Source organism: Uranotaenia lowii, chromosome 2, assembly GCF_029784155.1.
Source record: "Uranotaenia lowii strain MFRU-FL chromosome 2, ASM2978415v1, whole genome shotgun sequence".
Classification (NCBI taxonomy): Eukaryota; Metazoa; Arthropoda; class Insecta; order Diptera; family Culicidae; genus Uranotaenia; species Uranotaenia lowii.
The window spans coordinates 184,035,893-184,049,294 of NC_073692.1; the positions used below are offsets into that span (position 1 = coordinate 184,035,893).

Below are 13,402 nucleotides of genomic sequence, written 5' to 3' on the forward strand. Positions count from 1 at the left end.
AACATCACGCGAGTCGAGATAATATTTGAAAAAGATCTGTGAGCCGGTGCAAATAAAACCGGCTTTCCTTCTCTTGAAAAAGAAAATCGTTAAAATGCATAAAAAATCATTAAAATGTCTTTTTTAAATTGAAATAAAAAAGATTAGCCATTGGGATAGAAGCTTCAAACCGCCGCTTTCATTTGAAAGGGAAAACTTTGATATTTCTTTATTACTTTTTATTTGGTTCATAAATGCTTTTCATATGTGGTCGATTCCAGCCGGTTGCATAAGCTGGGATGCCATGCGTTTTAATTGGAATGGTTTTTCGTTGGTAACAATCTTTTTTTAATTTTTATATTTTAAAATTTAATTTGTTTGGAAGATTAGGAAACTGTTTGCTTCATTTATATTAAAACTCTACAAAGCTACCTATAAATTTCAACTTCGTTTTTAAGGCTGCCGCTACAAGTAAAAGCATAGCTCGAATGCTATAAATAAAATCATCAAACTTTTTTCTGCAAAATTGACAAAAAAAAGTTTCGGTAATTTAAAGATACTAAATTTGTAAAATTAGGCCCGGTGGATCCTTATAATTTTAATTCTGAATTTTAGTGTTTCCCAGCTTAGTTGTCTTTGCGGTACTTTTTGTGTTAATATTTTTAATAATCAAATATTTAGCTATTCAGATTTTGCTATATTTTTTATAGTTTCTTGTAATGTCCAGAAGATTTGAGATGTTTTTTTCTGGCAAGCAGATTAAGCCATTGGGGGTTTTTTGAAGAATTTTGAGCCTGGGCATTTCAATGTTTGCGGTTCTTTTCCATGATTGCAAAACTTTGCATCAACGTTTTTAAGAGATTTAAAAGTACATTACTGTAGGAAATGCGATTCCATAACTTGCATATTTTATATCCTCTGAATACGAGCGAGACTCATCAACATATTTGGTCATAAAAACTTTTTGCTCATTCTATAAAACTTTCATTAAACTAAGACATAAACATTATAATCAGATTCTTACAAGTCATGATAATACATTCTTCAGAAAGATGTTTTAAAATCAAAACTTTAATTCACAATCAACGTTAACGTTTCACACTGAGATTCAAAAAGAAGGACCTCACTCGATAAAATATTAACTGAACGAGATTTCGCAACTTTGCTTAAGACATAAATAAAATAAAACAAATTCTTATTATCAACCTGATTGTACTGAGCTATTAATAGTATGTTCTCTATAAAAATGTTTAAAAAAAGTATAACTGGCCTTTAACATTCATCAAGTATAACTGACAGATTTTAAAAAGTCGTAGTATGTTCAGCTTTTTCTGAACTATAAAACTTGTTTCATTGTTCAAGAGTTTGCACAAATATTATTCCATGGCATCTCTCTTCCAAAAAGTAGTTTTTCTGCTCGTGATTCTCAGTCTGAGAAAGCGTTGACATTCAAGACAAGAACCGTGTGTGATACTCACGATGAGATTACCTAGCATCACACTGAGATTCAAAAAGGGAAAATCTCACTCAAAAAAATCTCAATCTCATGAGATTTCGCAACCTTGTTTCACACAGGTTCCACTGTCACATCAAGTTGAATTCACTAGGAATTCACGTAAGTTGTAGGTGATTTTCATCAAGCATCAATTCCTATAGGGGTGCGTTTACATAATCATCTCGTAGCATTTACGTGAAAATCAATTGGATAAAAACTATGTAGTTTTTCACGTAGCCGCTACGTGCAGATTATTTTGGGTGTATACACACAAAACTTTCGGGGCTCCACTTAGCAAAATTTCGCTGTTACTTTCCGTTAGCAAAAATATTTTTTTACTGTTGAGTTAGCAAAAAGTTAAATTTACTTGATTTTAGTAATACAAAAGGTAATTTTACTTGATTTTAGTAAAACAAAGGTTTTTCAGCCGCTTTGTTCACAGACACCAGCCGCCGCGCCAATTTGGAGGAAAATAAAAAGCTGTCGCGATTAAGAGCGGTTCCGGTTGTTCGTTGCTGGTGGTTCTTGTGGTGGCCAACTCCACGACTAAATGGTATCTGAATCGACACCGGATGCTTACAGGTAAGGTCCGATCTTAAAATGTTCAGATTGTCCAATTTTTAAATTTAAAATTTGTATGTTTGTTTTTTTTTTACCAGGTTAAAACTGCAACACGAAACCCGCAACGGCAATAAAGAAGGACCACAACTGGAAACAAGCTGCACCCGGCAAACACCCCGGTGCTGTACCTTTGATGAAGATGGCATGGGATTTCGCTAGCCAGTAGGTGCGTTCCCTGAATCGGAATTTCCGTTTTACAAAAAGTGTGATTTTTTTTTTTAAATGTTAAAAATAAATTATAAGTGAATGAAATTTGTGTATTCTACTCAATAATCAAACATTCCCCTGATTCTCCACAGAAAAAATAACAAAACATTAAATTACGGATCCGGGCAATCTTTTTCTCCGGTTTTTGCTAAAAATTTGAGTAAAAACAGTGGCGGCATAACTTTTTTTCTCGTTTGCTAAAATTTTAGTTAAAAAATATTGCTAAATTGATTGCTAAGTTTCTACACACAAAAAAAAAAGCATAGTGGAATTACTAGATCCGTGGTTTAAATGAACAACACGCAACCATATTTTTGAGTCAATAATGTTTTGTTCTTGATATTACCATGCACATAGTAATTTTACTTTGTGTTAATTTTGGCTGCGCATAGTAATTTTAACTATGTTCATAGTAAAATTGTCAATGATAGAATGAGCTCTTTTACTTCGAGCATTGTAAAATTGCTATTTTCCATTATCGTAATAACACATTAAAATGAGTACCCTATCATGATATACATCACAAAATTACCATGCGGCATTGTATAAAGACCTCGAAATAAAATTCATTTGTTACAAATTAAAATTTTTATTTATTTTAATTATTTTTCATTAACTTCAATTCATGGTGGTAGCACCACCCACGAATGCGGCACAGGGGTTGCATCACACTTAGCGTCTGAAATAAAAATGAAAAAAAAACGGGAAACAATTAATTATAGGAAATACGAAAATGTACAAAAACTGTTCAGTTTGCTTGTTCAACAAGCAGTAAAAAAATTAGAAAATAAAAACACAATTTCACTCACCTGAAAGCCTGCATTTAACGGCACGGCAGATGTACTGAAATTGCGTTCCGCGAACAGTGCGCCAGCTCGCCGGTTAGCAGCTTTCGTCACAATGTCCTCCGACGTTGTCCAATATCCGAAATCGAGGAAGGTTGAGGAGCTCGAGCGCATTCGCCGACACTAAATAAATTAAGAAAAAACAGTATCACACATGGAATTGAAAAAAATGGTAAATTCGCCTATCCGCTGGTGAATAAAATAGAACTAAATCTCACTAAGGCGGCATCCATAAATTACGTAACGCAAAAAATGCACTTTTTTGACCCCCTCCCCCCCGTATGTCACAAATCGTAACGCTTCGACGTACCCCCCTCTGAAAATTACGTAACGCTGATAACTACCCCCCCCCCCCCATCTTATCATGTTTTTTAATACTGATTTTCGGAGGTAAAAAAATAATTTTCAAATTCTTCAAAACGGAATTGATATCTATCCAAATCTCTCCTTAGTTTTCATTTATGATAACTCTAATAAATTGATTGTCTCATTACGAGCTGCTCTGTGCTTGTTAACTGATGATCTATGTACCTAGTTTACTTTATTTTGTTCAAGAAGCATGCAAAATATATTCCACTTAGTATGGGAGAGTGGGGAATCATGGGCCACTTTTTTTCGTTGTTACATAACTTCTTTATTATAAAAGATAAAATGAAAATAAAAAATGGTATGATTTTCTACATTTTCAAGGTATCACAAGGTATTTTTTTAAATTTTTAATAAATTATCTTCCCAAATTCTAACTGTTTGAAAAAAGCAATATTTTTTGGATTTTGAAAAATGGTGGGGAATGGTCGGCCACCAAATCCAAATTGACCAAATAACATGCAAAGTTTATGAGTTTACCCAAAACTGTGATTTCTTAATTCATTTCGTTATTTTAGAGCAATTTCAGATAATGAAATAAAAAAAGAGAACTGTGTATGATCGCATAGATTCCAAAACCTGGCTCGCGAACGTTTTGGCAAAATTTCTTATATAGGATGGACAAAATATTTTTCATAACTCTTCATTTGGCATAAGAAACCTTTACAGATAGGAAAAACGTATTTTAAGTTCTGAATGTGTATAAAAATATAAAAATAATGGTGATTCAAGTTGTGTGGCCCACGATTCCCCACAAGCTATGATTTGCAAATTGGTTGCGTTTGTGTGACTTATTCATGTTTCATCAAAAATTCCTTTTCCACGTGAAAGATCATGACAAAACTAAGATCATAAGCGTATGAGCATATTTTTGTTATGCACTTTAGGTTCCCTATCGATGAAATTAGCGGGTGTTTTTTTTTAAATATGCAAGTAAATTTTTGTAACTTTTTTAGCTTAATAAATAAAAGAAGCATATGATGCGTATTTCAGACAACAACATATAGGAATATATGCTCACGAAAAGCGACGACGATGACAGTTGGTTTGAGATTTTTATCTCAACACACATCTAAGATATTGAAAGTGGCCCACGTTTCACCATGGCCCACGATACCCCACTCTCCCCTATTATTCGTTGGAAGAATCAAAATTGCTTTTTTAAATCAATTGAGAAAAAAATAGTTAAATTTCCGTCTTAAGTTTGAATTGAGTTGGGGGTAAATTAGAGATGTACCGAATATTCGGTCGGCCGAATATTCGGCGCCGAATATCGTCAAAAAACCGTTAAGCCGAATATTCGGCTCACCGAATAGTTGAGCAAGGTATTCGGCCGAATAGGCCGAATAGGCCGAATATTTATGTTTTAAATTTTTTACAAAAACTGAATTATCAAATTTTTCAACTGTTGTTGGTTACTTTATTAAATATTCAGAAGCAATGTTGAAAAACCTTTAAAATCATCAAAAATGTATGGTTTCAGTTAAACACTTAAGATGAATACGTGTATTTTTAGTGTTGATAGCTGCATACTTTGATTATCGTTTATTTCAAATTTTCTTGATACATCCAGGCTTGCCCATAAACTTAATAAAGAATTCGAGAAAAGCCCAGGTTTATTCAGATTTTATGCTAAATCAAATTTTAAAAAAATCAAATATCTTTTTGAAAATTTTTAAATTTTCTGTTACTAAACGATTTTTTGGAGTTAATTTATTCGTTAGATACAATGTGAACACTGCTGCTGTAATTCGATGAATACTTTAAATTTCAAGTTATTTTATTTTTTTCCTCTTGTGTGTTTGAGAATAATGCATAGATCCTGTTCAGATTTTCCCTTCTTTTTTTACAATTTTTTAATAAAATCGTTAAGACCCGGCCGTGTGGATACGTGTCGTTGAAAATATTGAATGCTTAAGATTAAAGATCATCGTTCTTTTTGGCAACTATTTTGATGAAATTTAGCAATAATTAGACATTCATCTAATTCGACATAAAAAAAAAGCAATTTAAAATAGCTTGACGCCTGTTTTGAAATGTTTTGTCCCAGATTTCACTGGAATCCAATCTTTTTTGAGATAAACGTCCTAGAAAGGACAAGTTATCTGATGTCCTTTCAGCTGATGGTGACATTTTAAAATCAAAGAGACCTCTACTTAAAAAGATTTGATACATCTGGTTGGAAATAATCGACTTAAAAACATGGGGACATAAAGATGGCAGAAATAGAAGATTTCTATTAGAAATAGGAGTAGAAAAAGAAGTATTTCTATTGAAAACCCAACAGAATATTTAACCGAATATTCGGCCGAATATTCGTTTGGCCGAATAGTTGAAAAGGTCAATATTCGGTATTCGGCCGTTCGAATACCACTATTCGGTACATCTCTAGGGTAAATATACATAATATTCGGTTTTCCAACGGTTATTTAGCAGATATTCAATACAGTCTATCTCAGAATCTTTAAAGAGGAAAGGTTACCAACAAGATTCAATCATGTTGAAGCTTACAAATTTTAAGTGGATTTTAGTTTGATTATCATTCTGGAAAATTGCATGTCATCAAAATAGCTGCGATTAAACTGAAATATTTAAGGAAAAAAATCGTTACGTAACGATGAGCATACCTCCCCCCCTCCCCTATGTCACAATTCGTAACGCTCGAGCTTACTCCCTCCCCCCCCCCTAGGAGCGTTACGTAATTTATGGATGCCCCCTAACCTGAAAAATTTACGACCAGACTAATATGCTGTCCCGCTCCGGGAGCGTTGGTTCAAAGGCTCGTTGAGGCCCTTTCCAGCTGGTCGACGACACAATCTGGGAAAACTTTCGACAACAATATAGGAAAATTGTTCTGTTAGCATATTTCATAAGCAGTTAATGGATCGATGGATGAAGCTATTTTACAGAGAGATTTCTCCACCAGCGTGTAGAGCTGTCAAACCTCATGTCAAAGAAAATGACCTGCGTAACATTTCATATGGGCGAAATCAGTAATTGGCCCCAATCGAGAAAAACTTATTTGAGATTTCCGAACATTTTAGCAATACCTATTAAAAATCAACCACCATTTGTTTAAAAACTTATGCCAAATATTCGATTATTGTTCGTTGAATATCCAAAATTGTGCATTTTTTAGTAATTTTTGATAATTGAAAGTTTTGCCCTATCTTGTTTTCTTTATTTCAGTTATAGCTGAAGGATTCCCTCAACTGATCGGTCGCTTTTTATCGATTTTTCAAATGCATACTTCTTTTGTTTCTACTCGAAAAACTAATAATATGCCATTTTATCGTGAGGTGATGTATGGTAAAAAAAAAGATAGCTTATCTTTTGTGTTTATGTTATAGTTTTATTAATTTGGAATTAAAGAATCTAAGTGCTTATAATCTAATTAACCAGCGCTTTGACTTATTATGACTTATAATGACTAAACTTTCCATATCAAGATTCTTATATTTTGTTAACTCTCTATACATAATTTCAATACGACCAAACCAAAAATCTGACTTGTTATTGTACCGCCATCTGTTAGCAGCAATCAGTTTTTTTGAAAATGCGACAGATGGCATTGTTTTTTCCCTCTATCGGTAAAATTATTCAGAAGGCCCTTAAATTAATCCATTGGAAGTAACAAAAAAAACACAATTTACTCACCTGAGGAAAAAATTTTCCCGATCCGACAAACCGACAATCCGATAATTTTGTTCGCGTTCCGAAATCGCGAACGGCTGGCCCGTAAAAAACAAACACTCGAATGAAGCACATAGTAAAATTACTATGAATTATAATGCGCCTAGTATTTTTGACAACACAAATGACGGTATTTCAACATTACCATGGGCATAGTAATTTCAAGAACACAATTGTGTAATATCAAAATATCATGCGCATGGTAATTAAGACATGAGAAAATTACTATGAGCTGTCAAAGTTCGCATAGTAAAAATACTATGTCGTAGTATTATCGCCCAGATTTTCGGTAAAAAATACTAAATCATGGTTGAAAATACTAAATGATGGATATAGTAAAACTATCATGACTCTGTATTCGAAAAGCCCATGCAATTTTTTTCCGTGTAGCTGGTCAAATTTGAGCAAAATTTTGCTAAATTCCGGCCTCGAAAATTTTGTGTGTAGGACACCGCTTTCAACCGGTGGTGGTTGTAAAGCGTTGAGTTTCCCTTACGGTGTTTCCAATTCCGTGTCACCCGTTTGCTGGATTGTGATTAAAAACTTATTGAATTGTAGGACGACTTGATTGAATAAAATAAGTTCAGATAAGAAAATATTTTCGAATTATGCTCGATTTTGCTTTCAACACGCCGGGCACTTATATTTCCTAACACATGGACCCGAAAAACAAAATTCAACAAACCAAACAATTCAACTAAAATTCAACTTTATTTGTTTATTACAGTGTTCGGCATCGCTAATTGAAAAATTAGCGGCGCTAATTAAATCGCTAACTCATTCAAACTTAGCGATCGCTTATTAAAACCGCTAAATGAGCGGAAAAAGTTATCGCTTCAAGCTTAAAGCGCTAATCGCTAATCGCTAACTGTTGATAAACAATAACGTAAACAGGATGGCAACAGCATGGATTAAGGTTGCATCTCAATTAGTTTGCTCAAATACTTTACAAACATAGTGCAGATTGTTTATTGTGCCCAGTCTGTTGAAACATCTTTAACTAGGTTTCACTTTTTTTTTCAAACTATCAAAATAGTAATGCAAAATTCTCATGATAGGCATTGCCAAACGTGTATCTAAAAAACTAAATGAAATAAAAATGCAAATTCATTCTATGGCGATATTGTCTTATTTTTATTTTACCTGATTTGAAATAGTTGTAAAACCTGCTTTGTAAAAAGTAAATATTTCATCCACCTAAAACAAGTTGAAAAAAGCGGATTTTTCCAGCATTTATTATTCGAACTTGCCGTGTGAGATAGTAATGTGAGATCTAAAAAAAACTTAGAAATTTAAAAAAGCTTTTGAAAATCCATCGATGAACCTAAAAGCACATTTCAACAAATCACCGCATGTGGACGACCATGCTAAAGTCATGTAAAATTTTTATCAAGTAGGCCGTTTACTGTACTTTTGCAAGCAAAAAACTTTATCTAAACATTGACCTTCTAGCTTTGAATTATATAGTGATGTTTAAAATAGTTTAATACTGTTCAACAATATTTATTGAATTGTTTGTCTGAGAATGTTGAGAAAAGAAGTACTTAAAGAGAAAAAAAAGTTAATCTGTATGATGCACTTCTGCCCTGAGACCATTCGAAGTGACCATTTTCACTTGGAGCGCATATTGGTGTAAGAATGATGCCTGATGTCTCCTTTAACTGTGAAATGACAAAAAGTCTACTTCTATCAGTAATAATTTGTGAATTCGAAACAAGTAAATGGAAGTTAGCGTTCTTCATTTAGCGGAACCAGAAAATAGCGGAAGTTTTTAATTCGCTAGCTCAATCAAAATTTAGCGGCAAAATTAAACCGCTAACAAAAAGTTATCGGACTAACTAGCGATTAGCGGATTAGCGTTTTTGTGCCGAACACTGGTTTATTATATTTATATTAAAATCATACTTTTCTAAAAAATCATCAACTTCTTTTTCTATCCAACGTACTGATTGAAATAATTGCTGCTCCGAAAAACTGGGTCCCATTAGTTCCAAACTTATTGAGAGACCTCGTTTCGAAAGCCGAATCGGTAGGGACAGTACTGGAATGCCACCCATATTGGTCGGTTGGATACAAAAATCATGCACAGCGCACTGGTCTCGATTATTATTACTCCGAGAAACTCCGAGTGACCATTTTTGGTCACAAATTACGATGCTTCAAGTTTGTTTATCTGAAATTGAGTGAGAAAGGAAAAAATGTTATCAAAATTCATAGGTAGAAAAAAGTCAAAAACAGTATAAAATCAAAATAAATAACTCACCATCATCACCAGCATTTACACTTTCTCGTTCAATTCCTGGAAAAACCCGAAAAAATGTAACGAAATTGCGAATTTAACTGGTTATTACAAAAAAATCCATCCACAATTTTAATCTGATTCAATTTTTTTCTTAAAATAAATATCAACAAACATCTACACGCTGCGACATCGTTTGTTTATTTCTGCTCAAAACGGTAGAATTTTTTCAGTGCATGTTTGCTCTCGCCCCTTTCTAGTGAGCAAATTTGGTGATTTTGTCGGTCCCGACGGCATCGGCCCTATTTTGCTCACCTTCATACTAACCCCCGGTGCGGTATGGAAGTGGATAAACTCGTGAGCATTTTCACTTTGCTCGCGATTGCTGCGGATGCCCTAAGTATTTTAAAAGTTTTTGAATGAAAAAGTTATATTTTCACAAAAAAATCCATTCAAAAAAATTGTTGGAGATATTTGTAAGCTAAATTTACGAAAATTCTGTTTTTGAAAGCATTTTCTAACAAGGAAAAAATCTGGTTGAAAAAACTGGAATTTTATCCTGTTTCTGTTAACCAAAGTAACAAATTTGATGTTTTTTTCTGGAATCAATGGAGTGTTTGAGTTGTTTTTTTTTGTACTGGAAGAAGATTTAAAATGATTTAGATTTTTTTTTATAGATTTATTTAAGAGTGGTATTTCATTTATGAAAAATGCACTTCTGGAATGTCTGCTCTTATGTGAGAGCTGTTTGCACATTTTTCGAAAAAATTTGTAAAAAAATCGAATGTATTTCTGTCGGCGAGTCTTGCAAGTACCTTTTCATGACAAAATTTTGCCCAATAATTATCAAAAAATAACATTAGGAGCTAATTCCTTTTTAATTATATGCCTGTTCCTAAAAGCTTCCCAAATTCTCTAAACTCTTGTATGGAGCACTTTGTAGCGCTTCTGTTTGGTTAATATCTCGGATGGGGAATGGTTAAAAGATGAAATTGAAGCCGGACTTGTTCCTTAAACCCTGATAGACATGTTTTTATTCCGATTCCCCCATCAAGATGAAATTTCCGCGGTGAAAACCAGGAGAATAAAAATAAAAACATTTCTTAAAGGTTTTAAGAAACAATTCTGGCGGGAATATCATCTTTCAACCAATCCCCATCGATTCCACCATATGTTAGCTAACTAACATGTGGTGGAATCGATGGGGATTGGTTAAAAGATGATATTTCCGCCAGATTGTGTTGTGATTTTTTTCACGCTCATTTTCATTTGAACTGTAAACCATGCAGGCCGCAGGCATAAAATCGGTAATTTCAATTCCACCCACTGAGTGCCAGCCCTGCGCAGTGGGTAAAACTAAATGCCAAACTTTGACAGGTATAAATTTTGTATCTCTGTTTTGGTTTCATTCGTACTTTGTTGTCCTTACCTAAACATTGAATTTATTCTACGCAGTTTTCACCAGATCTGCAATCAATTTTATGTAAAACGAGATGCTGCAATAAACTAGTGTCGATTGTGAACTCAAAGTCAAAAAGAATCTTCTCGTAATTGTGACTATTTATTTTGTGTATATTTTATATTCGTTTTAATATGGTGTGATTTATTGTTTAAAAAAACGCTTCGAAGTACATGTTCAAAAAAACTGAAAACTGAATAAAAAGCCCCTAATAATACGATATCAAAAAATGTAAGTTACAACTTCAATTTTTTCCAATGTATCCCTGTATTTTAATTTTTGTCAATATTTTTTCCCAACAGGGCTGACCTTTGTTTAATTAGAGTGCAGGAACTGAACAACAACAATGTTGAAGAAACCCTTAACGACAGTGAGGGAGCCATCGGCGGTTCCGGATCTTCATCGACCGACGACAGTCAGACCAGTTCGGAACTGGCAGCCAGCATGGGGGGCAGCATCTGGACCGAGGAAGAGCTGGATAGGGATCCGCATCGAGAGGTTTTCTATGATGCCTACCGGGACGTTCCGAGCGAACCCGAAATGGACGATTCGACCGAAAATGTCGAGGAGCTGGGGGAACGCAAACCACTCTCGTTGATCGATGACTGGGAGCTGTGGGATTATATGGACGAAGAAACGCTCAAAAAGAGGCTGAAAAATCATCCCGAACTGCTAGAGGAAATAACGCGAAAACGAAAGCGGAGAGCCCTCGAGGAAAATGACGATGAAGATCTCTGTGCGGTCATGGAGAAGCACGCCAAAGTGACCAAATTAAGTGAGCATGCAACGCTATTTTGATTTCATGTTCCGTGATTATTTTTTTGTCTGTCGGATTATCTCTCAGAAATTTTATCTTTTAACTAGGACGTTCCCCTTTGTATATTGTGTATTTAAACAAGTCGAGCACTGATCTAAATTTTTATCACAGCAGATTAGAACGTGTTACTGAATTGTATATAAATTGTATTTTACCATAATTATTATCAATAAATCGATTTTTTTAAGTGGATTCAAACTGGCAATAAACTTTTTATTTGAGAAAATTACATCAAGTATTTGGATTTTTTTTCGTTTCGATTTTTTTTGATACATCTTTAGGTCATTCCTGACTTATATTAATTATGCAGTTGCCGGACAGTTATTGAAAAACTTATTAGGTACAACTGTGATCGATATTTACTCTTGGGCTCGAACCAATTGCGCTATATCAAGCCCATTTTAAAATTTATATTAATCTGAATTTGAATTTAAAATTGAAGGAAAACTAATGCGCATTTGAGTCATTTCCACCAAACCCACGATGGAGTAAAAATCCAGTGTAAATTAAAGGTAAAAAAAAGGAAAGTGTTCTTCTTTTCTGACATTCTCCTGCTCTGGATGTAGTCCCGTGTGGCCTAGCCGAGATGGATTGTTGGTAGTTTTGTAGGAGTAGAAAAAGGTCATGTATTCCGTAATTGAAGTGTCGCCCACGGAGCTAAAGTTCACGTCGTCTGCTACTCCTGGTTGTCCAGTAACGAATGTTTTTCCATGGCATGCTACATTAGTTTGTAAGGCAATATTGTACACACAAACTCAATCATGCATAGTAAGAATGGGCAATATAGTATAAAGTGCCATATGAACTTTAACTACGATACTACATTTACTTTCCCCTTTTTTTAAATTATATTTTCATTCAACTTATTTAGTATTCATTCAACATGGCCTCGCATACAAATTCTGATGGACTGATTTCTTGTCCATGGATTTCTTAACCGTATCTCGATCAAAGGTTACAATACTGTTACTACTCACAAGTTGGCTTGGACCTTGGACTAAACCACCTCTATCTCAGTTGTTCTCTAGAATACCACTAGTTCACCTTGACCTTATTAGGGTAAACATAGTATACGCTTGTTCTCCAACAAAGCCTCATCTTTTTTTCTAAGACTAATAGCATTACCTCCTTCTATGTATACTATCAGTTGTAGTCTCTCCGTCTTTACTTCTTTTCTTTTTTTTTCATTTCTATCATTTAGCTTGTAATGTCTGTGTAAGTTCTTTCAGTTATCGAGAACCAGTATGTTTAAGTTACCTGAATCATGGAGAGTCTCTTCCAAACTGAACAATTTTGTCGGTTAATTTCTTTATCCTACTGCTTCTTTTAAGAATCCAATTAATCAAACCCTGACCCTTTTTTTTTACTGCAATTGCTGATTTGTCTCACTTGAGTATTCCTCATTTTCCAAAAATATTGGAAAGCCAAGTGTTTCCATTGTTCCAAAGCTCTATCGCTGCATATGACCAAATTTTTCCTACCACGCACAAACGAAGAAAATCTGATACATTCGATACAAACCTTTTGTTACTTTTTTCCTTGGATAGCCAGGTTCAACTCAGGCCTCCCTCACCACAATAACAGCATCCCGGTATGCGAACTGGTCCGCTGCTTGGACGCACCACCGATGTGCCACTGAACCACAACCTGCCAGGGGAGCTGCGCACTGTCGTTCGACTCC

At 34.4% G+C, this 13,402-nt stretch overlaps 2 protein-coding genes across 5 annotated transcripts; one reads left to right on the plus strand and one right to left on the minus strand.

Moving 5' to 3' along the window:
• Positions 1 to 2,867: 2,867 nt before the first annotated feature.
• LOC129746706 (uncharacterized) lies at positions 2,868 to 9,604 on the minus strand. 4 transcript variants are annotated; one of them, XR_008737353.1, is made up of 5 exons: positions 9,470 to 9,604; positions 9,153 to 9,379; positions 7,171 to 7,244; positions 3,112 to 3,270; positions 2,868 to 2,981 (listed from the first exon to the last, which is right to left on the minus strand). XR_008737353.1 is itself a non-coding variant. In XM_055740560.1 (5 exons), the coding sequence occupies exons 2-5, from the start codon at positions 9,261 to 9,263 to the stop codon at positions 2,901 to 2,903; spliced, it is 531 nt and encodes a 176-aa protein (XP_055596535.1). In that variant the 5' UTR covers positions 9,264 to 9,379; positions 9,470 to 9,604; the 3' UTR covers positions 2,868 to 2,900. The 4 variants fall into 4 exon arrangements, 2 of the variants coding, with proteins under 2 accessions (XP_055596535.1, XP_055596536.1); XR_008737352.1 differs by having other exon boundaries at positions 7,171 to 7,309; XM_055740560.1 differs by having other exon boundaries at positions 7,171 to 7,309; positions 9,112 to 9,379.
• Positions 9,605 to 10,857: 1,253 nt separating this feature from the next.
• LOC129747489 (uncharacterized) lies at positions 10,858 to 11,913 on the plus strand. Its single transcript, XM_055741737.1, has 2 exons — positions 10,858 to 11,135; positions 11,207 to 11,913. Coding segments are annotated over exons 1-2 (498 nt in total). The 5' UTR covers positions 10,858 to 11,133; the 3' UTR covers positions 11,703 to 11,913.
• The last annotated feature ends 1,489 nt before the right edge of the window (positions 11,914 to 13,402 follow it).